The sequence below is a fragment of the Neolamprologus multifasciatus genome, chromosome 17, assembly GCF_963576455.1.
Source record: "Neolamprologus multifasciatus chromosome 17, fNeoMul1.2, whole genome shotgun sequence".
In the NCBI taxonomy this organism is placed as follows: domain Eukaryota; kingdom Metazoa; phylum Chordata; class Actinopteri; order Cichliformes; family Cichlidae; genus Neolamprologus; species Neolamprologus multifasciatus.
In genome coordinates this window covers 37,912,345-37,938,325 of record NC_140455.1, presented here as the reverse complement: position 1 = coordinate 37,938,325, position 25,981 = coordinate 37,912,345, and the positions used below count along the sequence as shown (strand labels likewise).

The 25,981-nt window shown below is 42.0% G+C and overlaps 1 protein-coding gene across 2 annotated transcripts; it reads right to left on the bottom strand.

Annotated features, from left to right (window-relative positions):
- Nucleotides 1–65: 65 nt before the first annotated feature.
- Nucleotides 66–19,652, bottom strand: LOC146499853 (occludin). 2 transcript variants are annotated; one of them, XM_085136891.1, is made up of 9 exons: nt 19,385–19,652; nt 14,114–14,705; nt 11,299–11,490; nt 10,756–10,923; nt 6,868–7,031; nt 5,067–5,285; nt 2,828–2,999; nt 681–722; nt 66–549 (listed from the first exon to the last, which is right to left on the bottom strand). In XM_085136891.1, exons 2-9 carry the CDS (start codon nt 14,690–14,692, stop codon nt 451–453), a joined length of 1,635 nt encoding a protein of 544 aa, XP_084993017.1. In that variant the 5' UTR covers nt 14,693–14,705; nt 19,385–19,652; the 3' UTR covers nt 66–450. The 2 variants fall into 2 exon arrangements, with proteins under 2 accessions (XP_084993017.1, XP_084993018.1); XM_085136892.1 differs by lacking the exon at nt 19,385–19,652 and adding an exon at nt 14,897–15,588.
- Nucleotides 19,653–25,981: the final 6,329 nt, after the last annotated feature.

Genomic DNA, 25,981 nt, shown 5'->3' with positions numbered 1-25,981 from the left:
GTTCGTCGGCCACACAGAGGCTGACGTAGGCTCGCTACAACAGGCTGACGTGTTGTAGGCGAGTGTTTGCTCGCCTACAACATCACCGACTCTTATCTGTGGAGGACAAAACAAAGAAAAGTCGCCTATCGGAGAGCAAGCGCAGAAAAGCGAGCGAAGCGTTACCTCGGGCGACTAATTATTAAATGACCTTCAAACCGCCTCTCTCCAACCGCAGCCTTTGATCCTCAGCAGTAGCCGTACCCTGCAAGCACTGAGGCTGAACAGGCCGGAGGCTCCTCCCCTCATTCTCTCCCAAAATCAGCGATTATTTGTTTACAGTAGATCATTAAACTTGCAGCGTGTTCCCCGTGTGTGCGTGAGCGTGAGTGTGTCCTTTAACTTTGGTCTCAGCAGAGTCTTTGTGGCATGTTGGAGTGTATCATGTGCTGTGGGGCGAGTGGGTGCTCCTCAGTGGTTCTTGTCATAGTCCTTCACCATGCGTTTGATGTGGAACAGTTTGTGTCTCAGCTGACGGCACGCTGTCTTCTTAGCCTGGTAGTCGGACGTCTGCAGACGCAGCACAGAAAAGCCAGTTAAAACAAAAACTCCACACAGCTTTGGGTCAAAGGTCTTTAATAATAATAAATAATGTTTGTTTTAGGTGAGTTAATAAAAAAATGTCTGATATGTCTCCTCACCTGCTTCAGGTCCTTCAGCTGGTTATATTCCTCAGCTACAATCTGGGGAATAACACAGAGGTTATAAGGTTTGGTGTGATCGTCATGCACAAAGAAAACATTAAAGCTCACATTTTGTGTCTTTTATGCACAGAGAGCTTAATAAGCAATGACTTTTTTAACACAGTGGCTCTGAGTCACTCTTCACCCTCGATAAAGGCCAAGTCGCGCAGCATCGACGGATCGGTTACCAGGTCAAAGTCGAGAGACTACAAAGTCAGACATGTTTGAGTTGTGATCCGAGAAATGAACCTTACAAAAACTGACAGTTAATGGAAAACTCTGATATTAGCATAACTCCCTGTAACAATTCTCAGAAACGTTAGTATGTTTATAACAGCGAGGGACCGATCAGCTTCTAAAAGCCAACGAGTAATGATGGAAAAGGCTCCTGCGTGTGACTCTAGGAGCTTAATATAGATGATCGACTGGTTTTCCATTACAACTGAAAACCACCTAATGTACGTCATCCAGGGTTTTAATAGTTTTGCAATTTTCATTAGTTTTTATTTTTATTTAGTTTTGACTTCAGATTTTCAATTTTATATCAGTTTTAATTAGTTTTTACCAATTGTTTGCTAGTTTAGTTTAGTTTTTATTTTTTTGAAAATCCTTAGTTTCAGTTTAGTTTTGATTAGTTTCAGTTATAGTTTTAGTTGTGTTTGCAATAATTAAGTGTAACAAAATCCCAGTTTCATCATATCAGTCATTCTGCTCATCCTTGGGTATGTTGCTATTCCAGCTACCATACTGCACCCTGGACAGGTCGCCTGTCTGTCGCAGGGCTAACACGCAGAGACAGACAACTCACATTCCCACCTATGGGTTCTTTAAATAAATAAAGGCAGATGAACAACCATTGATACCAGGCAACTATAAAATGTATATCTTGGCCCCAATGAGACTATTAACTCTCGCAGCACCGGGTGTTCGTAATTTTGGTTCAAGTGAATTGATAAACTTTTTGAAGGTAATTGACTCACACAGTTGTGTAGATATCCCCGTCCTGTTGTCTCGGGATGCATCACGCTGCCTTGCCTGGGGTTAGCTTCTGTTTTCTGGGGATGAGGGTTGAGTGTGCTCCCTTACCTTCTCAAGCTAAGCTAGGTTAGCCTTCTTGTGTGAGCTTTTCAAGTGCACTTTAAGGTTTGTGGGATTTTTTCCCTTTAGAAATGTCCCTCATAATTTGTCTGTTTCCACTACAAGACACTTGCTTTATCCAAAACACAGTCATATTCAAAGTAATCCCAAATTGGACTCTGGCTCCCGACTTTTCCTGACATGATTCTGCGCGTGGACGGAGCAGCAACACAGACGACTCGACTAACGTGCTGCCACCTGCTGGCATAATGAGACACAGCAAGAAAACAATCTGGAAGCTAAACTTCATTTTCACCCTTGACTATTGTATGACACGCACACATCAATGAAAACTAAACACATTTTTGCTATAAATTCAGTTAATTTTAGTTAGTTTTGTGAACACTCATTATAGTTTTAGTTAGTTTTCCTTTTTTTGTTTTTATTTTTATTTCCGTTAACGAAAATGTTTTTTCACTTCTAGTTTTTGTTATTTCGTTAGTTTTCGTTAACGATAATAACCTTGGCGTGATCGTTGTTATAGCAACGCATCCAAGTGTCTTGCTGCGTAATTAGTATGCGCCACGAACGTTGAGGCGACGATATAAACTGCAGGTTAGTCTGTGTGGCTCCTTGTCACGCTTGGGGAACGCAACTCGTGACTCCGCGAATAACGCCACTGACCAGCCAATCAGTGGCGTGCAGTCTGACGACATCACATTTTAGTACCTGCTCGGGTCGCAGGTACGATGACCTGATGGAAAACCCTGAAAACTGTGGCGAGTCGATCCGAGTAGGTACCAAGGCGGACTTTATCATCGCAGTTTTTTAAGTGACAAACACAATAAATACATCAAATATAGAACAAATGTAAATGTTTGTTTTGTCGTCTTTGCAGGTCCAGGATCGTATTTATTATGTGAAATGAGTTCCACTGAGGGGAAGCTTCTCTATGATCCTGCTTTAGTTTCCTTTCCGTGTCCAAGCTCAGCCGTGTCGTGACTTTCTGAGGAGAGGTTTCATCTCACCTGGTATTTGGCTGAGGTGTCGTCCAGCGTGTCCAGCTGCCGGCTGAGCTTGTTCAACCGGTCGTTAATGTCGTCCATCTCAGCACACAGCCGCTTGTACTCCCGAAGGTCGGCGTCAAACTCTCTCTTATAATCGTGTCGCTGATCATCCGATGTTATCTCTGGGTACACGCTGGAGGAAAAGAATGAAGGGAGGCAGGTGGTGCAGAGGAATAAATGATGGAGAGACAGCAAAGGAAAGAAAGACAAACATCAGCATCGCAAATAAATCTCGACCAGTCAAAATGCAGAGTTATCAACTCTATCAGTCAAGTAAACGTTTACTTCTACAGCACATTTAAAACAACCAGCTTATAAGCATATGCACCATAATAACAGTCACCAAATCAACTGCAAATATACGCTAAAAATCATTAAATAAAACTAAGTAAAAAAAAAAAGCTTTTTCTGTAATAAAATCCAGCTCAACTAGAACTGAATCTGGATCTAGGAATATCCAAGAGCAGCTGGCTCACAGACCTCAGTGTGTGATAGTTTAATAAGGTGGCGCCAAACCATTAAGACAAGTGCTGACATTTTAAACTGGATCCTGAAACAGAGCCAGTATGAGGAGGCCAATTAGGGCTGCCACGATTAGTCGACTAGTCACGATTACGTCGACGACTGATTTAATAGTCGACGCGTCGTTTGAAGCTTTGTAAGATCACAAAAGACGCAGGAATAAGTAGTAGGATTTAAGAGTGTAATAACGGACTGAAACAGAAGATGGCAGCACTGCATGTACAAGGATGCCAGCTGCCGTTAAACCCCGAAGAAGAAGAAGCTGTGTCCCAGAATTCATAGCGCAGCCCAGCTCAGTTTCCAACAATGGCGGCAGCTAGTTAGTTTTAATATTACTCTTATTATTCTTTCTGGGTCACAAAATAAACGTTTAACATATTTTCAGGCGAGAATGTAGCTGTGTAAACCTCAAATATCTGCTCAGTTTATCAAGACACCACATATTTTCAAAAGCGCTCCGACGTTTTTGGAGACGTCTGTTACCCACTAGCTCGATAGCTAGCCGGGGGCTAGGCTAACTAGAGCCGTGAGAACACCGGACTCCCGGCAAATCGTTTTCAAACCCACCGCTGTCTTTCGCTACTCAGGTTAAATATATATAAGTCACTTAGATAACTTAAAATGTTATTGTTTGGCCTTTTTTTAGTATTTATTTTGTTCCTGAGTAAATCGGTTTGGCTGAGATTAAAGTTATAGTTTTTACACAGCTGAATAAACGTCAAGCAGACAGCTGATTATCAGAAGTGTGAGATGCTCGAGAATTTACTCCGGTGTCCTGTTATATTTTAGATAGCAAGGAGTTTATTAAACTTCACCGAAACAATCTGCAAATTTTATTAAAATTTAATAAACTATCATCTTGTCTTTATTTTTAGTTAGCACATACCTTAAACACTTAAAGCTGTAAGCTAATGATAGTTATATAAGAGCAGATGCTGCTGGTGCAATAAGCTGTACGTTTTACGTACAATGGATGATGATCTGATTAGTCGACTAATCGCAAAAATAATCGGTGACTAGTCGACTATCAAAATAATCGTTTGTGGCAGCCCTAAGGCCCATAAAGGTGTAAAGTGCTTACGCCCTTTCTTTCATGCAAAAGGTGAGCTGCTGCTCAGCGTCCAGGCCAAGTGATCAAAGCCAGCATAAAAGAATGACTGATATTCCTTCAGCACAGAAACACTGTGAAAGTTCAGCTGTGGCGAGTTCAACTTTAAATGTCTCGCTCTGGGATACTGAAAGTGTGAATAAATGTAACCATGCACAGTGTAAATATCCTGTCTCTATAATGGACCTTGTACCTTTGTCCCACTTCTCTAATTATTCCCGAGTACAGCTCATGTGAGGCGGCATGCTTTAGAGGATTAACTGCTCTCCTGGACAGAACGAGGGAAACGCCGCGGCCTCTCGTCCTTTCAGTGTCTGTAACTTTACCGTTTTAAACGTACATGTTTCAAATCAAGAGATGTTCTCCCTGCACTTTCCGTAAATGAAGGTACTGTGCATGGTCTTCTGAGCTTAGGAATTAAGTCGTGTCAGAGAATATAGGTCAGGTCCCGAGGGCACGACAGCATTCGACTGCAATCCCCATCCTGACTTTTTTGCCTAATGACATTTTCTTCTCTAATCCAGACTGTGAGTGAGCAGCTCACAGATAAAGTAGAAGATTATTTCTCACCTCTCCAATTCTTCTGCATCCAGTTCATTGCCCGTCTCTCCTCCCGTGGTGTACTCCGTCTCATACTGAGACTCGTCCAGTTCTGGGTTACGTCTGCGCCTCTTGCCCCTGTTTGCGGAGGGTTTGCGGCCTCCGCCCGTCTCTTCTGAGGGGCTCGAGCTGGTCCCCCCGCTGTGGAAGAACATTTCCGATGGTCGGCTGTTTGTCCGTTCAGAGTACCTGCAGAAAAAAGACATGAGAACGCGGCTTCTTCTTTCACAGGCTTACCCCCCCGAGGGGGTAATGATTATAAGTTTAGAAGAGCTTAGAGCTCCGAGCCTTTTGTTTTTCACCAAAGAGATTTTTGCATTTGTGTTTTTCATCAGTTTGGGAAACAGTAATGACAAACATCATCCCACACATGGAAAAGATCAGCAGCATTTAAACCATAACGTGCTTGACGCTGCAGAGCACACGAAACAGACAAAACCAATCGATAACGTCAGCAGAGTTTTTCCATGTTAATCTCTGATTTAATGATCGATACTACTTTCTTACATTATGCAGCTAGACTGGAATTACATGTAAAAGGGATTTGGGGAGGGGGCTTTGCATTATGAGGCTAAGATTTAAAAAAGCAGATTGTTTTCATCGTGCAATATGACCCAGAGTCACTGCAAAAAAGACGATCATGTGTGCTGCCACCCTGTTTCCTTTTCCCTCAGCTTCCTTTAACTTTTTTAGTTTTCACAGAAAGGTGTAGTCGAACATTTTAAAAATATTTAACCAAAGATAAAAAGCTCTAACGACATTATAATCAAAATAATAAAAGAGTGCTCCTAAATGCCCCGGGCAGACGCCATATGGAGGAAGGCAAAGGTAGACCTTTACTAACCCATTTATGATTATTGCTGCTCATATCTACAATCTGACTCTGTGCCGTATGGAGGCTCGCAGTGACCAGGAAGCAGCTACAGCTCTTTAATAATGAGAACGAGAGACACAGTCAATTCTGTGGGTTTGTGGGGATTTGTGGAGGAATCCAAATCCAATGGCACAGATATTACAAGCTCCTAAAAAAACAACTGTGCACATTGCATCTCTGCTGCTTATCAAACACAGGTTCTGTTTGCCTTGTGAGGAAAATCTGAACCACATCGACTCAGCGTAAAGTGTGTGTATAAATCTTTGTGCTGTTAACAGCACAGTCATATATATATAGATAAAGACAGAAGGAAGTGTTTGTGACGCAGCTTGTATCCAAACACTGCAAAAAAACAAGGTGCTTCAGAAATGCAAATATCCTGCTGACGTCCTCAGAGAATTCAAACAACATGAAATTTTTACAAAAGGGAAAATTAATCCAACAAGCACTCACACACACGGATCTGTGTTGTGGGCAGTGCAATATGTTTTTGTAGATTTTAACATGGTTGGGTGAGCCATGTGCTCTAAAGTGGGCTTTGCTTTCTGTCAGAGGACCCCCCCCCAAAAAAAAAAAAAATATATATAATTATAAACAGATTAATTCTGCATCATTGAGCCAAAGAATCTGTGGCAAAGATATTTTGTAACAATCTCTTTCTTTTCTCTTCCTCTGATACAATAAATATGTTCAATGATAAGTCCTGAGCTCAGGGTAAAGTGTGTGTTCTTATTCTGACCTCACACAGCTGACTGAAGTGACACAAATCAGGAAGCACGAAGAAAAGAATAACAATCTACAATAATAATAACACAGAGTATATACTCTACATGCCAGACAAATATTTGCGAGCTCACGGTGTTGAGATAAGTACTCAAAGAAAAGTGAACCACCTACTCGTTGTTGTCGTACGCATCGTCATTGTAGGAGCTGCTCTCCACCTTGGGTGGGGAGTAGGAGACGACGCTGTTAACTGAGGCGTTAAGCGGCCCGCCTGCCTTCTCTGACACCAGCAGGGTCGGGGCATCCTGAACACTCCGGCTTTCCTCCACATTGTTCACCTTCAGCAGGACGGAAAAAGCAGAGAGAGCAAGTTCAGCAGATGCAAACAAACAGCTGAAGCACTCAAAGTCCAGACCAGCACACGGCCTCGTTTCTCCTCTAACACATCGGGTACACCAAAACCATCTACTGGGAATGTGTCATTCATAATATTTACTAGTTCTACTTAGTAAAGTTTTGAAGCAGTGAAATATACTAAAGTAGGAAGTGATAAAGGAAAGCGTTGGCTTCAATGATGGCTTTTAAAGACAAAGACAAAGAGATAAAAGTTTAGTAATTAGTACTTTAAGTCTGAGTGAGCAGTCAGGCATAAAATTGCACTTTGCAATCCAACTCCACACTGAGCAGCTCGGCTCGCAGTGCACGGAAAGCTCAGGAGAGCAAAAACAAAGGAGAGCTACAGGAGGTGAATTATGAATCAAAACTAAGCCAAAAATAAACCAATTCTTTCAGACTGCAATAAAATGTTTGTTTTACTGCACGCCTGTTTCAGATCCTTAAATCTTAAAGCAGTGAATGACACACACAGCAATGCTTCACTTCTTTCTACTCTCTCACGTCTTCACGGACACCTGGAACGGATCTGCCCTTCCTGTCTGTCGTTAAACAAAAGGAGTCGAAACGTTTCCCTGCATTTCCAAGTCCTTCCTGTGAGGTCAGGTGACAGCGTGACGGCTTTCCTCACAGTGAAGGCCTCAGGGCCGGTCAGTGTTTAATCCACTAAGTGTATCAATGATTAGACCTGCAAACAAAGCAGCAGCCTTGAAACGCGCTCTACTATCTCTACTATCTCTACTACCTCGCTCTGAGGGTTTACTAACCAACCACCGTACACAGCTCTACTCCTGTGATAACATCGACCAGGTTTTCCGCTCTCTAGGTGGTACGTCGCTAAATTCCTGAGAGCTAAACATCAGCCTTGCCCCTAAAAAACAATAATCACACTGGGTGGAGCGCTTGGGTGGGGGCGAGCAGGGCTTCATGCAGCTGCAGGAGAATCCTGTTGGAGGAATCTCAACAATGTCCTCTCAGTGAGAAGCACAGCGTCTGTGAGCGCGAGCACGGTAAGAATGTCTGAGAGTGCTGGGCCTGCTGAAGCAAAGCCAGGAGGCAAAGATTGACAGGAAGATTAAAAAAATGTCTCGCAGGCAATGTTGGATGTTGATGAGGAGGCGGTGACCCATGGAGCAGCAGTATAAATGAGGCATAAGTGCATGTCAACAAAGGAAGGAATTAGGGGGCATAGACAAAGAAGCAGAGTCTTGATGGAGACTCTTAAGGCTCAAGTCTCCGTTAAAAGCAGAAAATCAGGAGATGTGTCTGTGTCAGCCGGGAAAGGTCGGCTTGCATAACTTTAAGGAACTTTTTATTTGAGGTAATTAAGCAGAGATGATGGTCTTTACAGAAACTTGTTAGAGCAGTGACTAATCAGAGAGTTAACTACTCAGACACGAGGTGATAATGTGGAAGAGTAACCGATTCTTTGCTCTCCACCTCTCACCAATATTTTCTCATTCTTATGTTGAGTTCACGCTGCTTAATGTCCTGTGAGAACATGTTCTAACTGTGAAGCAGCTCAGGATGCTGCAGACAGCCCTGCAGGAACCGACTCTGATGACCTCATGCAGCAGACACAATGCAGCGCACCACCTCGGGCGAGCTGAATGCAGCTTGTGTGTGAGGTCATCAGAGCGAGCCAGGCCTCCCTGAGCTCAACAACAGAGACGGGTCCAATCTCAGACCGACCACAGCCTTAGACTGTCACTCGCCTGGTGCTTAAAGGAGCCAAACGAGGCTGATGACTCATTCTGTGGCAGAGACACAGGTAGTGTGTCAACAAAGTAATAAAAAAGCCTGCAGTGTGAATGTGACTGGCTGTCATCATTATAATGATAGTAATATAAGGAACGTAAGGGCAGGAGAAAGACACTGGCACACGCTGGCTGCTTCATATAGAGCGCAGTCTTCATGCAGGAAGTTTGACGCACAGACTACAGATCATACATGTTGTAAACTTATAATTATCTGCTCCCACTGATCATTAAATCCTCTAACATTCATCTTACTGTACAAACTCTTCTGTGACTAAAAACATACTTTGGTGTTTTGACTTCCCGGAGAAATTTGTTCCAGTGAAGAGACTTCATCGCTGCTCCTGCAACGAGCTCGATGACGTCACTGTGCTCCATTATTAGGCAGCAGTGCGAGTCACTGTGGGCTCATCTCATTCACTCTGCCTGTACACCTCTGCGTGCTATGTTACACTCTCGAGAACGACGAGCTGTCTCAACAACAAACGGCTCTATATCACTCACCAGTGCAACACGTCTGTTTGGTGGAACTTCAGGTATCTTTGCAAGAGATACACTGTGACTCCCAGCGTCCTTCGACACACCAGTGTAATCAAATGATATTAGGCAAGAATGTAGCAGTCTATGTAGCAGGCGAGAGGGAGGATACACCGGAGAACATGCAAACTCCACACAGAAAGACCTGATGGTGGAACTGAACCCAGGACCTTCTCGCTATGAGGCAACAGTGTGAACCACTGTGTGCTGTTTAATCATTAACATCATAATTAATCTGTTTCTTTCTTTTGTAGTTGGCATGTATCTGCTATGCGCCACATTTGTATATTTATCTGTTTCTGACATTCGAGCGGATGATGTTTGAACAAACACTAGATGGGAACAGGAAATAAAGACCATTAGTGTGATGAGGTGCTGTGCCGGAAGCCTGCAGTACATTACGTGACTGAAAACATTTCTTAGATAAAAGCGCACGTTTCTCTGCATCCTTAATTCATCAGACTATCCTGTTACGGCTGGTTAGGAACTATAATTAAATCTCTTACACGGCGCTCTTGATGCTTTCATTCACTATCGGCCCACGTTTCAGTGCCTGGTCCTGCATGACTGAAAGGTTGTGGACTTTTAGAAAAACACAGCGGCAGGCTCTCTAGAAACCACCTGCCTGCTTACCGTCTCCTCGGGTGGTTAATGATTATTCAGAGTGAAACCAGGTTGTAGGCCATTTGCAAACAATCACCGATTGCTATCATCCTGACCCTGAACAAAGTGACTCAGTCAGAGGAAACACTGAGTTTAGCGTTACTGTTTCCCTGCTGAACCCTTCACAACATCACACACGAAACTCCTCTTGGACTGTGAACTCATAAAGCCAGGCAATAAAAGCAAATGAGAGAAGTAAACTGGCGATCGACACCAATCAACTGTCTCTCGACGCGAGTTATATGTTACAAACAGCAGGGGTAATCAAACTAAAATAGGGCATGTGCAAGTCTCTGCTTGGCTATTTACAGGTCACCACAATCGCCTACCTGTCATTATCACTGATGACTATCTACACAAGGTGAATACGTCACTGACAGCTTACCTGCTCACCTACTTCGCTGCCATTTAGCAACAAATCACATGATTTGTGACAGAGAGGTAAAGCAAGTTGGCTTAATCGTTTATGCAAAAGACACAAAACAAACCCTGCTGTAGTCGAGCGTTTCATCGTCTAATCAAATCTGTCTGTGATTGCTGTGCTCCACCTGAGGCTAAACTCTGCTCACTTGACTCCAAGCTCTGCATGCATAGACTCTAGGCTAGTTTGGGGCAAAGGAAATGCAGGAATGCAGGAAGGAAATGCGATTTAGTTTTTTAAATCCTCCATTTAAACTCATTAAACTGTGTCCACCATCCTGTTGTCTCTTACCCAGTCCTCTACATCTCTGCCCTCTGAGGCCTTCCCACCAACAAGAGGCTCTTCCCAGTAAATATTCGGTTTGCCGTAGCGCCAGATCTTCCCTCTCGTCCTCTGAGCGAAGAAAGCAGCAACACTCAAGGCGAAGACAACCAGGAATCCACATGCCATTGCAATTCCCTGGTAACGACAAGAATATGAGTCTGAGTACATTTTGAAAGAGATAAGCGCCGAGATAAAGTTGGTTTATCCTGGTACAAAAAGTACAAATGTGTAGCAACATTATGAGTCACAATGCTGCACAGAACTAATATGAGAAGGAAATCTCACTTACTCCACCGTTTGAACAGGTTTTAACAAGCAGATAATAGAAAACAACTAAAGTCGTTACTGTTTTCACTTTTAAACGGTTGATAAACAGAAATAATTAAAAAACAAATCAATCAAGAAAACCTGTCACAGACTTTTTACCATTTCAGAATAAACAGGTTCATCAGGCAGCATCATCACTAAATAATCCTGGAAACAAATCCTTTATTTAATATAGCTACAGACCTCCTGTGGGTCCACAAAGCAGTAATGGTACAGGTACTGGTTGTACATGGGGAAGCCTCCCACTCCTCCCATCTGCGAGTAACTGGTCTGGTAAAGATTCTGGCACATCATGAGCATTGGATTGTACATCATACTGGAGGAGCTCTGGGCCATGGGGTTTACCCCCACGATGTAGACGATGTTTATGATGCCCTGAAAGACACAAACAGTGCACCAACATATTTAGTGTCAGAGTAAAGACACGTGTGACATCTGAGGGCTGATTAAGAGATGTTTCAGAGGCAGCAGCATCAGATTACATGATGGCAAACAGTCAGCAGCAATCTTATCACATGTGTGGAGAACACACTGTGAGTCCAAAGGCTACAGTACAAGGAGGAGACAGACACCTTCCACGTTGGACTAACAAATGTTCACTGGCTCTCTGGCTTTCATAAGTATGTATTTAATAGTTAAATCAAGTGGAATCATTTTAAAAAAATAAATATTTATGTTAACAGTAAATGAATGAAACAACAGTGAAAGCTTGAGTAAACAGGTCAGCACAGAAAGTCAGACTCTACTGTGATTCTGACAAAAATGAAGACTCTCTCTCTTCACACTGGCTCCAGAGTCGAGCTCTGTGCACTGAGCTCAATAAACATAATGGTGCTGGATTAACATCTGTATGCAGTGGTTAAACAGAGTGAAGAGTGGAAGTATTCGGCTTCAAATTATGTTTCTGGTATTTAGGGTTTTAGAAAACATCCAAATTTAAATACTATTCATAACAAAGAAAGGCGTTCCCAGTTTTGACTGTCAGCGTAGGAGTGAGATGGGAAGCTTGCAGGAAAATACTGATGATGATATGATTATGTTAAAAAATACACTTTATTATCCTAATGGAGTTCCAGTTTACTATCCACCTGAATTAACCTGAAAGAGCAGAGCTCTCACAGAGATGCTTGCTGTCCATGTACGCATCTGTGCATGTGACTTATTATTAGGGGTGGGGGGGAAAATGGATACTGTGTAGCATGGTGATATTTTGTTTGCTAATAATGTATGGATACAGGGACAGCAGAAATCGATATTTTGTTACAAAAAGGTTTTTGTGCTCTGACTTCAGAGCATGTTGATCCTTTTTCTGAGCAAGAATCCTGACATTCCTTCACTGTCCAAATGTGTTTAACTTGTTTATGGCAGCAATAAACATGACAGTTTACTTATTTTAATTTAAGACATGTTTTATTTTAATGAAGTTTAAAACTTTTTTATTTAATGTAAAATTATATTTTGTTTTAATTTACTTTCAAATTCTTCAGTTGCTGAAGGGGCTGCATAGTTTTCATAAACTGCATAGTTCAGAATAGCTATAATTGTACCAGATGGTTGATTCAGTTAAGTTGGACTAGACTGTAATACAAACCGTTCAGTTTGTCAACAATCAAACTGAAATGAGAGAAAGACTGAGTGTGAGACTTTGATATTAGAGAAAATGAATATTGATAAAGTTTACCTTTATGTACAGAATCTGAATATCGCAAAATATTTTTAAAAATTGCAATAATATCGTATCGTGTGTTAAGTATTGTGATAATATCGTATCGTGGGATGTATGGTGATTCCCACCTCTACTTATTATATCATTACATCACTGAGCTCAGTATCACAATGACTATCAGCTGTTTGCAGTGGACAACGACACCGTCTACAGGCCCAATATTACAAACTTAAAGCTAAACAATCTGTTTGTTTCCCTCTATTCATATTTTTGTGGGGACCAAAATCCCCACGAGTCTGAAGACATTTTTGAGGCTCAAAATGTGGTTTTCGTGTCAGGGTTACAGTTAGGTTACGCTCAGGGTCAGGCTCAGGGTCAGGCTCAGGGTCAGGCTCAGGGTCAGGCTCAGGGTCAGGCTCAGGGTCAGGCTCAGGGTAAGGGGCTAGGGAAAGCATTATGTTAATGAGATGTCCCCACAAAGATATGAAAACATGGTGTGTGTGAGAGAGATTCAGTGATGACTGTAAATTAATTTCCCTTTAAGCTTTACTGTCTGTGCAACAACAATCTAAGTATATGTCTTCAGCTAAAATTATTTTAGCTGCATGATGATGAAAACGTTGAGCTCTTTTGGCAGGGGAGTTGGGGATTTTTGTCAAACAGCTGATGAGAACGACTACAAAAGGTTTTGTCCTAAACGGGAGGTTTATGAGGGAGCTCGGGTCACGTTGGGGTGGCTGTAGCTCAGGAGGCAGAGCGGGTCATCGAATAACTGGAAGGTTGGTGGTTTGATCCCTGGCTGCCAAATATCCTTGATACTGACCTCAAGTTGCTCTCTGCATCCATCGGAGTGTAAATGTGTGTGAACGCTAGACAGAAAGCACCTGTGTGAATGAGGCATGCTGTGTAAAGCTCTCAGGTACATTATTCACCATGTTATGCTAGCTTTTGTAAATAATTGACGTATTTAAAGTAAAGTGAAATGTTTCAGTCTCCTCTGTGATGCAGAAGCACAGAGTCAGAGTTCGCTCCATCAGATGAAGGTTCTCTTCTATTATCTCCAGAAAATTAGTAAAAATATATTTACAGCTTTAAAACTGTCCAGCAATGATGTTTTTATTTAGTTTTGTACCTTGTTTAGTTTGAATTTGTCGAGAGTTCTTTGCTTTACTGATTATTTGCCATATTTTACAGTTATGATAGCACAACCTGGCAAACACTGAGGAGACAAATAAATAAAGTTTTCACATGAATATTATGCTTTCAGAAGATTATTCACCAAAGTACTTGAACTCCTCTCTGTGTGTGTTAATAAAAAAAGAGCAGTTTTACCTGCAGGGCAGCCATCAAAACGCTGGATATCAAGACAGCCAGGAAGTACTTTCTGCCGCGGACTGCGTTGGTTTTAGAGAAGCTGGCGATGAAGAAGGCCAGTGCTCCTACGAAGTTAATGGCTGCCATGGCAATCATAGCAGCTTTGGCCGAGTAAGGAGAAATGTAGGAGCCGGAGCCGTAGTAGTTTCCGTATCCGCCGTAACCACCGTAGCCCGAGCCGTAGCTGCCTCCAATGTAGCCGCTGCCGTAGCCCATCCCAGAACCGTAGTAACCCATTCCCGAGCCGTACCCGTACTGGATATCCCACATGAGCGTGGAAGCCACACAGGCGAATATCGCCAAACACAGCACTATGACTGTGACCATCATGGCTTTGACGATCCCAGGAGGTGACAGCCATTTGTAGAAGTGCTGCGGCTTGTCCTCCATGTAGTAGGAGCCCGGTGGAGGTGGGTACATGTTGTAGTCGCTCTGAGGGCCGTGGAAGCTCGCCGCGGGCCCAAAGCCATTGTTGGGTGGAGGGGTGAAAGGGGGACTGTAGACCGGTGGACTCTCGTAATGCTGTTTGTCAAACATCGCTCAAAGACGTCTGAAAGTGTAAAGAGAAACAACAACACACACAAAAAGTCCGTCAGCAAAGAGATCAAAATGTACGGCGCACAGGCGGGAGGAGCCGTCCTGAGCTGCGTTTCAGCTGAACTGATATGAGCAACGCTACATGAACAGATACGGGAAAACTAGGTGTGACTAGCAAACAAGGGAACAGTGTAAATGTTTTACCATTTACAAGGGAGTGCGTTTTATGATGACACAACTAAGCTTTGTTTATCCAATTTTCTCCTTCTGTTTGGCTGAGAAAATCACCTCTTGGACAGATCACATAGAAAAAGACACACAGAGAAAAAATGAGAGGAATAGCCGCAGTTATGAGGTCTCTGAAGCAGCCGAGTCAGAATCATTACGGAGACGTCAGTACCAGGACAGGGAGAGCATCCAAACAACAATACTTTCCTTTCTGCCTCTTTACAGGCTGTGGAAGTGTCTCTCTAGCCTCACAATGTCCACAATTTGAATATTTCACATCTCAGTATCCAGCTAAAACATTTTTCTGCTACACAGAGATTTGCAAGGCCACAGTTTACGACATAACAATCCCCATTCTTCTAACACCGAGCTGCACAGGGAGTGGGAGGCCAACATGTTTCACTGAAAGGCACGTAAACAGCTTTCCTGCAGAAGACCTCGAGGCCTCTGTTACCTTTATGTTACTAAAAACTGTGCTCTCTCTGTGTGTGGTGTAAATACGAGTATAACAAAGCGTTACACCTGCAACTCATTAGTTAGCATTATCATTCAACAAATAAAGTGTAACCGAATCTCAAGTTTAATTTAAAACAGTATGTAGACACACGTACAGAGCTGGTGGAAGACGATGTTTGACATTTTTCTTACTCAGTTTCTGTGCTGCGATGTTTCGGTGGGGGGGGGGGGGGGGGGGGGGTTATTGGTAGGGTGCCACGATTAGTCGACTAGTCACTATTACGTCGACTATCAAAATCGTCGACGACTAATTTAATAGTCGACGCCTCGTTTGAAGCTTTGTAAGATCACAAAAGACACAGGAATAAGTAGTAGGATTTAAGAGTGTAATAACGGACTGAAACAGAAGAGGGCAGCACTGCATGTACAAGGATGCCAGCTGCCGTTAAACCCCGAAGAAGAAGAAGCTGTGTCCCAGAATTCATAGCGCAGCCCAGCGCAGTTTACAACAATGGCGGCAGCTAGTTAGTTTTAATATTATTCTTTCTGGGTCACAAAATAAACGTTTAGCATATTTTCAGGCGAGAATGTTGCTGTGTAAACCTCAAATATCTGCTCAGTTTATCAAGACACCACATATTTTCAAAAGCGCTCCGACGTTTTCGGAGACGTCTGTTACCCACTAGCTCGATAGCTAGCCGGGGGCTAGGCTCACTAGAGCCGTGAGAACACCGGACTCTGGCAAATCGTTTTCAAACCCACCGCTGTCTTTCGCTACTCAGGTTAAATATATATAAGTCACTTAGATAACTTAAAAATGTTATTGTTTGGCTTTTTTCAGTATTTTATTTGTTCCTGAGTAAATCGGTTTGGCTGAGATTAAAGTTATAGTTTTTACACAGCTGAATAAACATCAAGCAGACAGCTGATTATCAGAAGTGTGAGATGCTCGAGAATTTACTCCGGTGTCCTGTTATATTTTAGATAGCAAGGAGTTTATTAAACTTCACCGAAACAATCTGCAAATTTCATTAAAATTTAATAAACTATCATCTTGTCTTTATTTTTAGTTAGCACAGACCTTAAACACTTCGAGCTGTAAGCTAATGATAGTTATATAAGAGCAGATGCTGCTGGTGCAATAAGCTGTACGTTTTACGTCCAATGGATGATGATCTGATTAGTCAACTAATCGCAAAAATAATTGGCGACTATTCGATTATCAAAATAATCGTTTGTGGCAGCCCTAGTTATTGGTAATTTTTTAAAAAAAAAAGAAAAGAAGGAAAAGCCTAAGATGTCGAGTCATTCAGAAGTTTAGACACACAGAGAGAGACACAGTCCCTGGCACTGCCCACAGTGTCATAACTCTTGCTCTCTTTTATGGGACTCGGGTGAACACAATGGAAGAAGAGGTCTCGCCTCAGAGCCTCCATCTCAGACACCTTCCCATTATACCCTCCCTCGGTCCTCCTTATCCTTCAACCCCCTGACAATTGCCCTGTCTCTTAACTCTCTCCCCCGCTTCTCTCCTGCCCTCCATAACTCCTTGTCTTTGTTTCAGGAGCAGGAGGGCCAAAAGTCAAGGCTGCCCGTCACGGGAACAGTGTTGCTATGAAACCAAAGTTAGAAAAAAAAAAAGAGAGAGAGAGAGAGAAAATTGGGGCAGTGTCCGGGACGATCAAACAAGGGCTCCTCTGTGCTGCACGGACGGAGGCAGAAAACAGAAAAACAGAAAGAGGGGGGTACAGGTGGATGAGCATGTCCTTTATTCTCAGCTGGGTGCTCGTTTAGTTCCTGCTACTGTTTGTTTATATCGGTAATTTAGCTTTTTACAGCAGCCCACTGTCCCGAACTCAATAAATGTTGAGCAATGAAACAAAACAACAGAGGCTCAGAAGAGTGAAATCAAACAATGAGTTTGAATGAACGCAGGAGGAGAAGTCTGCAGCATCACATCAGCAAACGTCTCCTCCTATGAATACACTTGAAAATGCTTTTATAACATCGGGGTTAACGCCCCTTCTCGCATCGATTACAGGTCAAATACATTGATTACAGTAAATGGTACATCTGAGATGGCAAAAAACAGACACAGAAGTTCCTCTTTCTAGAACACCTGCCATACATGGCAATAAATTTCAAGCCTAGATGGTCTAGAGGGCTTGTCCTTTCTTGACTGGTCTTCTGTCATCTGTTACCAAGCAAACTGAAATGCAGTTAGAAGCTAAATGAATTTCGGGCCTTTGGCCTGGCAGGATTATGTGTTTGTAAGCGTGTACGCAATCCTCCTGTGCTCCAAGTCACCTACACAATAGATTGTGAAGCGCTATGTCTTCACAAAGCTTAAAACCTTCTTTAATAGACTGAGCATCAACTCTGAATGAGCACAAACATGCAATGTGTATAAAATAATTATATGTAATAAAAAGGTTAATATGGTGGCAATAGCTTTAATAAACATCTTTAATGCAATATCAGTGCTGTAGGATATATTATTAATGCAATGTTAATAATGGAGGCTATATTGTAGCAGTAAAATCATTTCTGTATGTCCACACCACTCAGCTCTGACTGCGTGACTTCTACCTCACTTTTAATTGCTTCTCCCTAAAATTTCCACTTGATTGCACTAGCAAAAGCAGAGCACCTCAGGTCATCTCAGGAAGAAATCAGCCAACAAGCCACTACATGCTTAAAATACTCTGTTTTAAATAAATAATAAAACTACTACTACTACTACTTCAGATTAAAAGCTTGTACATGAACAAGAAAGATGTTTGTGGCTGCAGCACAATGATTGTTATAGCCCACAAAAACATGGGGATTACTTATTGGGAAGCTTTTCTCCCAATACTGGCCTGGATACAGTGTAACTACTGTAGCAGGAGTACTACAACACCGACAGCAGTAGAAGTACATGTGTTTGTCTAACACTGGATTGCCTGGCTCACTTTGAGGCTGGGCAGAGAGCGCAGTGCTTGGACCGAAGTCAGGTCACGTCAGACGCCCACCAGCCACAGTCTGAGCACCACTACAACACAGAGTCTCTATCATCCGTCGCTCATAAAGGAATTCCAGTTATACAGTCACATGCCGTACATCTGTCAAAAACTATTAGACCCCTGCCCGATGTAGGCTGCGACCCACTGGCACACTCACACGGGAGTCAGCCAAGACTTCCTGCTCAAAAACACCCACTGACAAAGCTCCTGCACCATAAAATCTGTGGGGAATAATCACAGCTTTCTTTTAATGCTCTAACACGAAAAAAGCTTGAGGGACGTGTTTCACCTGGTGGTTTTAAAACCCTCTCCGTGCCAGACTGAGACACAAAGACAGGCACACGGACCCCCAACAATGACTTTACAGAATAACCAGCTGATTGAGGAAAAAGTAGGCAAACTGAAGCAGGAGGTTGGCAACAGACCCCTGGTGTCTACAACGCTTACACGGTCTTAATAAAGGTTGCATTAAGAGTCGGATCAGCCATTAGAGTAGCTCTGCTTTAAATATGAAGGGTGATAAGATCAAGGCGCTGTAAGGTGTGCAGTATTTTGCATGGCCAAAGCACAACTTCACACACATGTATTTATATTCATAAGCGCTAACCTGGGTACATACATCACTGAGGTAAGCACCAACACAACACAGCGGTCTAACCGATTACATGCTTCAAGTACTTTGGATTTAACCGTGATTTATTTTACTTCAAACTAAATACTCGTCGTGAAATCAAAACAGGCGGGGGTTTCGCGCTCTTTCGAACAACAGGGATTCTGGTAGTTTTAAACAGATTTATGTACCGTACGTAAGCTAGCTAGCAGGACTCTCGGGGGTCGTTAGCCCACCTGTCGAAGTAACGAATGTAAATCCGACACTCGCTGTAACAGCGGCAAGTATGAACAACTTTATGAGACATTAAAGAAAGTTACCTCACTTCTTAGAGGCAAAAAAAGTCACAGTCTGCTATTAACATTACCTCTATCCACCTCACGGTTATCTTACCTGAGGTCGCCGAAGGGGGGGGGGATAGAAACTTGACCAGTGTCCGCCCTTATTTCCTGTCAAAACTCTCCTTCCTTTAAAAGTGTGAAGCTGTTTGGAAAACTAAAGCGCCCGTAGAAAAATGCGTCTCTCTGTTTAAAGTAAACCTCTATCTGAAAGCAGCGCTGAAGTGGTTTCTCCGTCTGCAGCAGCCGTCTGTCCCCGGCACAGAGGCGCAGTGAGCGGTCTCTGAACAAGTGCTTTGTCCCGCTAGTCCGCCGCGATGATGCTGCACCGCCGCCTTTCAACCGCAAGAGGTCGCGCTTTCTGCCTTAGCACGACGACACACCAGACGCGCGCATTATTAGAAAGCAATGTTTTCGCAGCAGACACATAGTAATAACATTTAGCAACAAAAGGGTTCAAAAAAACGGAAGCAGGCATAGTCTTCCGCCAGACGATATAGTTCTTTAAGCTCATCAACAAACCGGCTTCAAGTTTTACACTAGTTAGAAAATAACACAGAGAGGGGAAAAAATACAAATTAAAACTTTTGCTAAGATTTGTTTTCAATAAAAGCTGTATTTTTAATTGTGTATTTATTGATTCATTTGGCTGGAGGAGTTTTTACAGGTTTATACAGTAAGTCAGATATAAAATTAGAATAAAAGTTTGCAGTTGGGGGCCAACACACGTGTTCAGTGTACTGTCACATAAACACTCATATTAAATAACACTGATACTTAACAGCAGTTCTAATACAGTTTGATAAAATTAATAAATGGAGAAAAAAAGTGGTGTTTTTAATAAGTCTGATAGAGTAAAATAGTGATAGTAGTAGAGATGATAGTGCCATATAAACAAATACTGCTCATTTATTCCCTGTATTTTTACTTTAATGCTGCTCTGATACACTGTTATCCTCAATAAACCTTAATAAACAAGGATTAAAGAAGGAGTTCTTGTAAATAAACCTTTGGTATTTCACTCCGGGAAAAACACTGTGATATGCATGATTCATGTTAGTGCAATGCTTTGTGATTCATGGCATAATTCAAAATGTCCTGTTTCTTCTGGGGGGGGGGGGGGCAAACAAAGAAACACTTGCTTTTAAAAGAATAAGATCACATCACACTTTGTCTCGTGCAGGTTTTCCTTCACTGTTCTATTTTCATCTCACAACCAATCAATTTTTGGTTATTCATTTCCTAGAGCATACAAGATCAAAGCAGTGCAAAAAAAGAGTGAAGTTCAAGAGGTTCACCTCCTTGGATTGGTGCCACAAACATTGCTAGTGCCAGGTCAGCTAAGAGTACAATGGAGACGTGGAGAGGAATGTTTTACTTCATTCCTTTTAAATCAGGAATGAAAACTCAAGTCACTGTGATTGTCCACGTCCAAATCCTCCATGACATGTAGCTGTAATCGGCTGCTTCATTTGTAAATAGAGCTGTAACTTTAATCCTCAGTCACGCAGCTACATTTTAATATAATTATAGAATTCAGCAGCCTAAATTCCTCCAGTAAGGCATTGCATTACATATTCATAAGCTTGATGGTAGCCTGGCTTACCTGGCTTTATCTGTACAGATTTTACTTTTAAGTCTCAATCAGTAAATTATGTCTAAATATACTCATATATCAGCGAGATTCATCAAATCTGAGAGAAAATCTGAGAGAAATCAGCATAAATCCAACATATATGTAAACCTGCCATCATATCAGAGGTTATTTAGTCCCTGTACAGTAATTATGTTTTTCTGTGTGCAGTGTTGGGAAGGTTACTTTTAAAATGTATTCCATTACAGATTACAGATTACATGCCCCAAAATGTATTCTGTAAAGTATTCAGAATACGTTACTCAATGAGAGCAACGTATTCTGAATACTTTGGATTACTTAATATATTATCATGCTGTTTACAACTACATGAATGTACTATTGCTGTGATTTATTACTGTTACTGAAGGTCCGCGGCTCCGAACCGTAGTAAAGGGACCTCTGGCTAATACGGTGGGTTCTGTGTCGGCTCGTAGCTGAAAACTAGCTTTACTTTGTTGTCTGGGTCAACTTTGCCAGCAGAGACAGAGAGAGGCGTTGAAAGGCTGCTCCAACAGGACTTATTGTTTTTGGAGGAAAACACGAACACGGTGTACAGTCGAGTCTTAATAGCTTACTTACAACTGGGCTCGTCAGGCTCTCTTCTTGGCTGCAGTGGTTATTATTATATTTACATGCTTCCAGCTCCCGTTTCTGCTCGATGACAGCTCGTACTTTTCCTTTTTCTCCCTCCCTCGCTCACAGACACATAACGTGTATGGCAGTCCATTCTCCCTGCAGCACGGACTACACTGCCCATGATGCTACATTCTTTAGAGCTATGCCTGTAGCATTCTGCCTATTAGCTTAGCACAACAACAACAAAAAGGCCTCTCTCACCCAGGAAACACGCAGAGAGAGAGAAAGAGCGTCGCCCTGTAACCATGGCAACCGTAACGCTGCCGCCTGGAACAACAGAACGTAGCTGTCAAACAAAACCCAAACAGTCCTGACCCGCCACAATATGAAACAGGGAAGTACCGCCGTGTAATCCATTTATTTCAACAAAGTAACTGTATTCTAAATACCACCTTTTTAAACGGTAACTGTAACAGAATACAGTTACTCATATTTTGTATTTTAAATACGTAACGGCGGTACATGTATTCCGTTACTCCCCAACACTGTCTGTGTGTGAGGGAGCACGTCTGACTGTTTTTTCGAGTTTGAACCCAACACATCCCAGTCTGTTTAAAAAGCAGTCCTGCAGGGAGCCAGCGTACAGACCTGCACACACCACCTGTTACTGTAGGGAATGTTCACATGTTGATAACAAGAAAAAGACCTCATTCCTCAAAATACAAACATATCAAGAGTTTGCTTCAGACAAGTCGCATCCTCAAAGCAGTCCAAGGGACCCCTGTCCCAGTGCGAGCTTCAGCTACAGACACTAAATAATTACTCTGTAAAAGCAGTGTGTGTGTGTGTGTGTGTGTGTGTGTGTGTGTGTGTCCTGAAATCAGACGTATTTTTCTGGTTGATATTTTCTTTCAGCGTCCATTAAAGACTTTAAGACACAGATAACCACTGGGTGTCAGTCACAGAGGGACTCATCTGCAGGATGGGACTCTCTGGACCAGTATGACCCCAACACCATTAGACACCTTGTCTGTTAGACCCACTGATCCATAAGCAAAAAGCTCCACTTTGCTGCCAGTATTACTACAGTCCCTTTAGAAACAGCAACACACTGAAGTTTTTCCAGTTCAGCTGAACTGGAAAAACTCATTCATGCATTTGTGTCATCACGCTTAGATTACTGTAATTCCCTGTTTACTAGCTTGGATAAATCATCTCTCTCTCGCCTTCAGGCAGCAGCCAGACTACTAACTCGTCCTACCAAGCGTGTTCACATCACTCCCGTCTTATATTCTTTACATTGGCTCCCAACAGAGTTTAGAATTCACTTTAAAATTCTTGTTTTAACATACAGAGCACTAAACGGCGTCTCCGCTCAGACTCAGAGTCTGTTGGTTCCCGTACAGACTGAAGACAAAAGGGGGCGGAGCCTTTCAGTCTGTTGCACCAAGGCTGTGGAACAGTTTACACAATTACTACAATCACGTTTGCTTGACTCTGTGGATTCTTTTAAAAAGCAGTTAAAAACTTTTCTGTTCAAACAAGTCTTTTGTTGATCTACATATTTTATCTTTTTTACATTATTTACATTTGATCTTTTACATTGTGTATAATGTCTATTGATTGTATTGTTTCTTTTAATATTTGTGTACAGCGCTTTGTGACTGTTTGTCTGTGAAAAGCGCTTAATAAACACATTTTACTTACTTACTAAAAAACAGCTCAGAAACTCTCACTCAGTCTCGACTAAGACTGAAGAGGTCACCAAACGTTTCTCCCACTGAAAACGTCCAGGTGAACAGAATCAACCTTTGGGAAAACCACAAAGCAATCCTTTTACCTAAAAACCTTACTGTCCATAAACACCAAAGTGGCACAAACCAAACAAAAAAGTCAATTTCATTTCAAGCCAATTTTTCTTTCAAATCAATCATTTGACACAAGGCCACAGCTTCAGCTGATATAACTGCTTTCATATACCGACTGTGGGTGGATTTGTGATCCCATGTGGGAATATAGTATATAAACCTATTATATATACGTCAGGATAAAACAAAATGCAGCTATTGGAAAACCCACAACCTCCAAGAACAGCTCGGTATAATAACCCACATCCATCCACTTGTTCATTTTCCTCACAGCTTAGCCAGTTCAGGGTCATGGAGGTTCAGTTTAAGTTTATTAGGATCCACATTAGCTCATGCTATAGCAGTAGCTACTGTTCCTGGGCTCTGACGAACTTTTTAACAAAACAACACAATTAAAACCAACAACTCAACATTAAACAGACATTAATTGTTACAAATAAACATCTGAAGGATTCACAGTAGCTCATTTCCTTTTTAAATGATTAACTCCATCCCAGGGACCAACATGCTTATCACATAAAATGTCGAAAACCTAACAGCAAATAACCAATTCTAAGGATTATTCCTGTGTAAATATATACTGTTGCAATTTTTTACAAGTTGTTGTGTTCATTCTTAATACCAAAAACTGTGGAAGTGAATTCCATGCCACCATCACTGCTCTATACTGTACTCTCCTCTGCACTGGGTTAGTTCAACAGGCAGGTAACAAAAAACGCTGCCTGTCTGTTGACTGACGCGTGGAGTATATTGATGTACATTAGGGCTGCCACAAACATTATTCTGATAGTCGACTGCTCACCGATTATTTTTGCGATTAGTCGACTAATCAGATCATCATCCATTGGACATAAAACGTACAGCTTATTGCACTAGCAGCATCTGCTCTTATCATTATCACTATCATTAGCTTACAGCTTTAAGTGTTTAAGGTCTGTGCTAACTAAAAATAAAGACAAGATGATAGTTTATTAAAGTTTAATTAAATTTGCAGATTGTTTCGGTGAAGTTTAATAAACTCCTTGCTATCTAAAATATAACAGGACACCAGAGTATATTCTCGAGCATCTCACACTTCTGATAATCAGCTGTCTGCTTGAGTTTATTCAGCTGTGTAAAAACTATAACTTTAATCTCAGCCAAACCGATTTACTCAGGAACAAATAAAATACTAAAAAAGAAGCCAAACAATAACATTTTTAAGTTATCTAAGTGACTTATATATCATGTTTAACCTGAGTAGCGAAAGACAGCGGTGGGTTTGAAAACGATTTGCCGGGAGTCCGATGTTCTCACGGCTCTAGTTAGCCTAGCCCCCGGCTAGCTATCGAGCTAGTGGCTAACAGACGTCTCCGAAAACGTCGGAGCGCTTTTGAAAATATGTGGTGTCTTGATAAACTGAGCAGATATTTGAGGTTTACACAGCTACATTCTCGCCTGAAAATATGTTAAACGTTTATTTTGTGACCCAGAAAGAATAATAAGAGTAATATTAAAACTAACTAGCTGCCGCCATTGTTGACAACTGAGCTGGGCTGCGCTATGAATTCTGGGACACAGCTACTTCTTCTTCTTCGGGGTTTAACGGCAGCTGGCATCCTTGTACGTGCAGTGCTGCCATCTTTTGTTTCAGTCCGTTATTACACTCTTAAATCCTACTACTTATTCCTGCGTCTTTTGTGATCTTACAAAGCTTCAAACGACGCGTCGACTATTAAATCAGTCGTCGACGATTTTAATAGTCGATGTAATCGTGACTAGTCGACTAATCGTGGCAGCCCTAATGTACATCACAAAAAAATAACAGTTTGCTCTAAAGAATTTTTGGCGCTTTTGCTACGATGATTTTTCTAATAAATCTAACTGTGGAATAATTACTCTTCCCTTTTACACTTAGAGAAATGTACACAAGGCTGGTTTGGCCAACACTTGTACTAAAAGGAAAGTTTAGAACTAAACGAGCAATTTGCAACTTATACGAATTTATTCCAGTTATTTGACCAAATTGTCGAACAATAATCTAAATGTGACAAAACAAATGATGTGTTTTCATCACTCTATTAGAAATACATTTTATACAGTTCTTTACAGCTGCCGTACTCCTGCCCATTTTCAATGATATTTGATTTATGACTGTTCCAGTTTAACATACTGTCAAAGTTACACCGAGTAACTTTGTCTCCAATGACAGAACCTCCCACTGTCAAACACAGCACAGGTGAATCTTTGTAAAGGTGGCTGGAGCCCCACCCCAGCTGTCCCAGAGAGGTGGTGTACACACTGGGCGGCTCTGCTATTATAATAAATATTAAACCACAGCTCAGAGTGAAAATGAAAAACGCTGGCACTGACGCCTGCGAGCTGGCTGACTGGTTTCAGAGCCAAAGAGAACACAAAGCCACATCAGCAAAGTTATGATGGCAACAAAAGTTTAGATTAAGAACGGAAAAGGAAAAGTTATTACTCGGCTGCCACAAAACACTGAACAAACCCACATAACTCATTGCGCGGCCGGAGCTCAATATCATGGAGTCTTACACAACAGACAGAAGAAATGAGCCTGAATGTGAAA

What these genes read in the sequence shown, in the direction of transcription:
- LOC146499853 (XM_085136891.1), bottom strand. Translation starts at nt 14,692, where the DNA reads ATGTTTGACAAACAGCATTACGAGAGTCCACCGGTCTACAGTCCCCCT. An exon ending in TTTTGATGGCTGCCCTGCAG is followed by an intron (nt 11,491 to 14,113) that starts GTAAAACTGCTC and finishes TGTGTCTTTCAG; the next exon opens with GGCATCATAAACATCGTCTA. An exon ending in GATGCAGAAGAATTGGAGAG is followed by an intron (nt 3,000 to 5,066) that starts GTGAGAAATAAT and finishes CTTTTCCTCCAG; the next exon opens with CGTGTACCCAGAGATAACAT.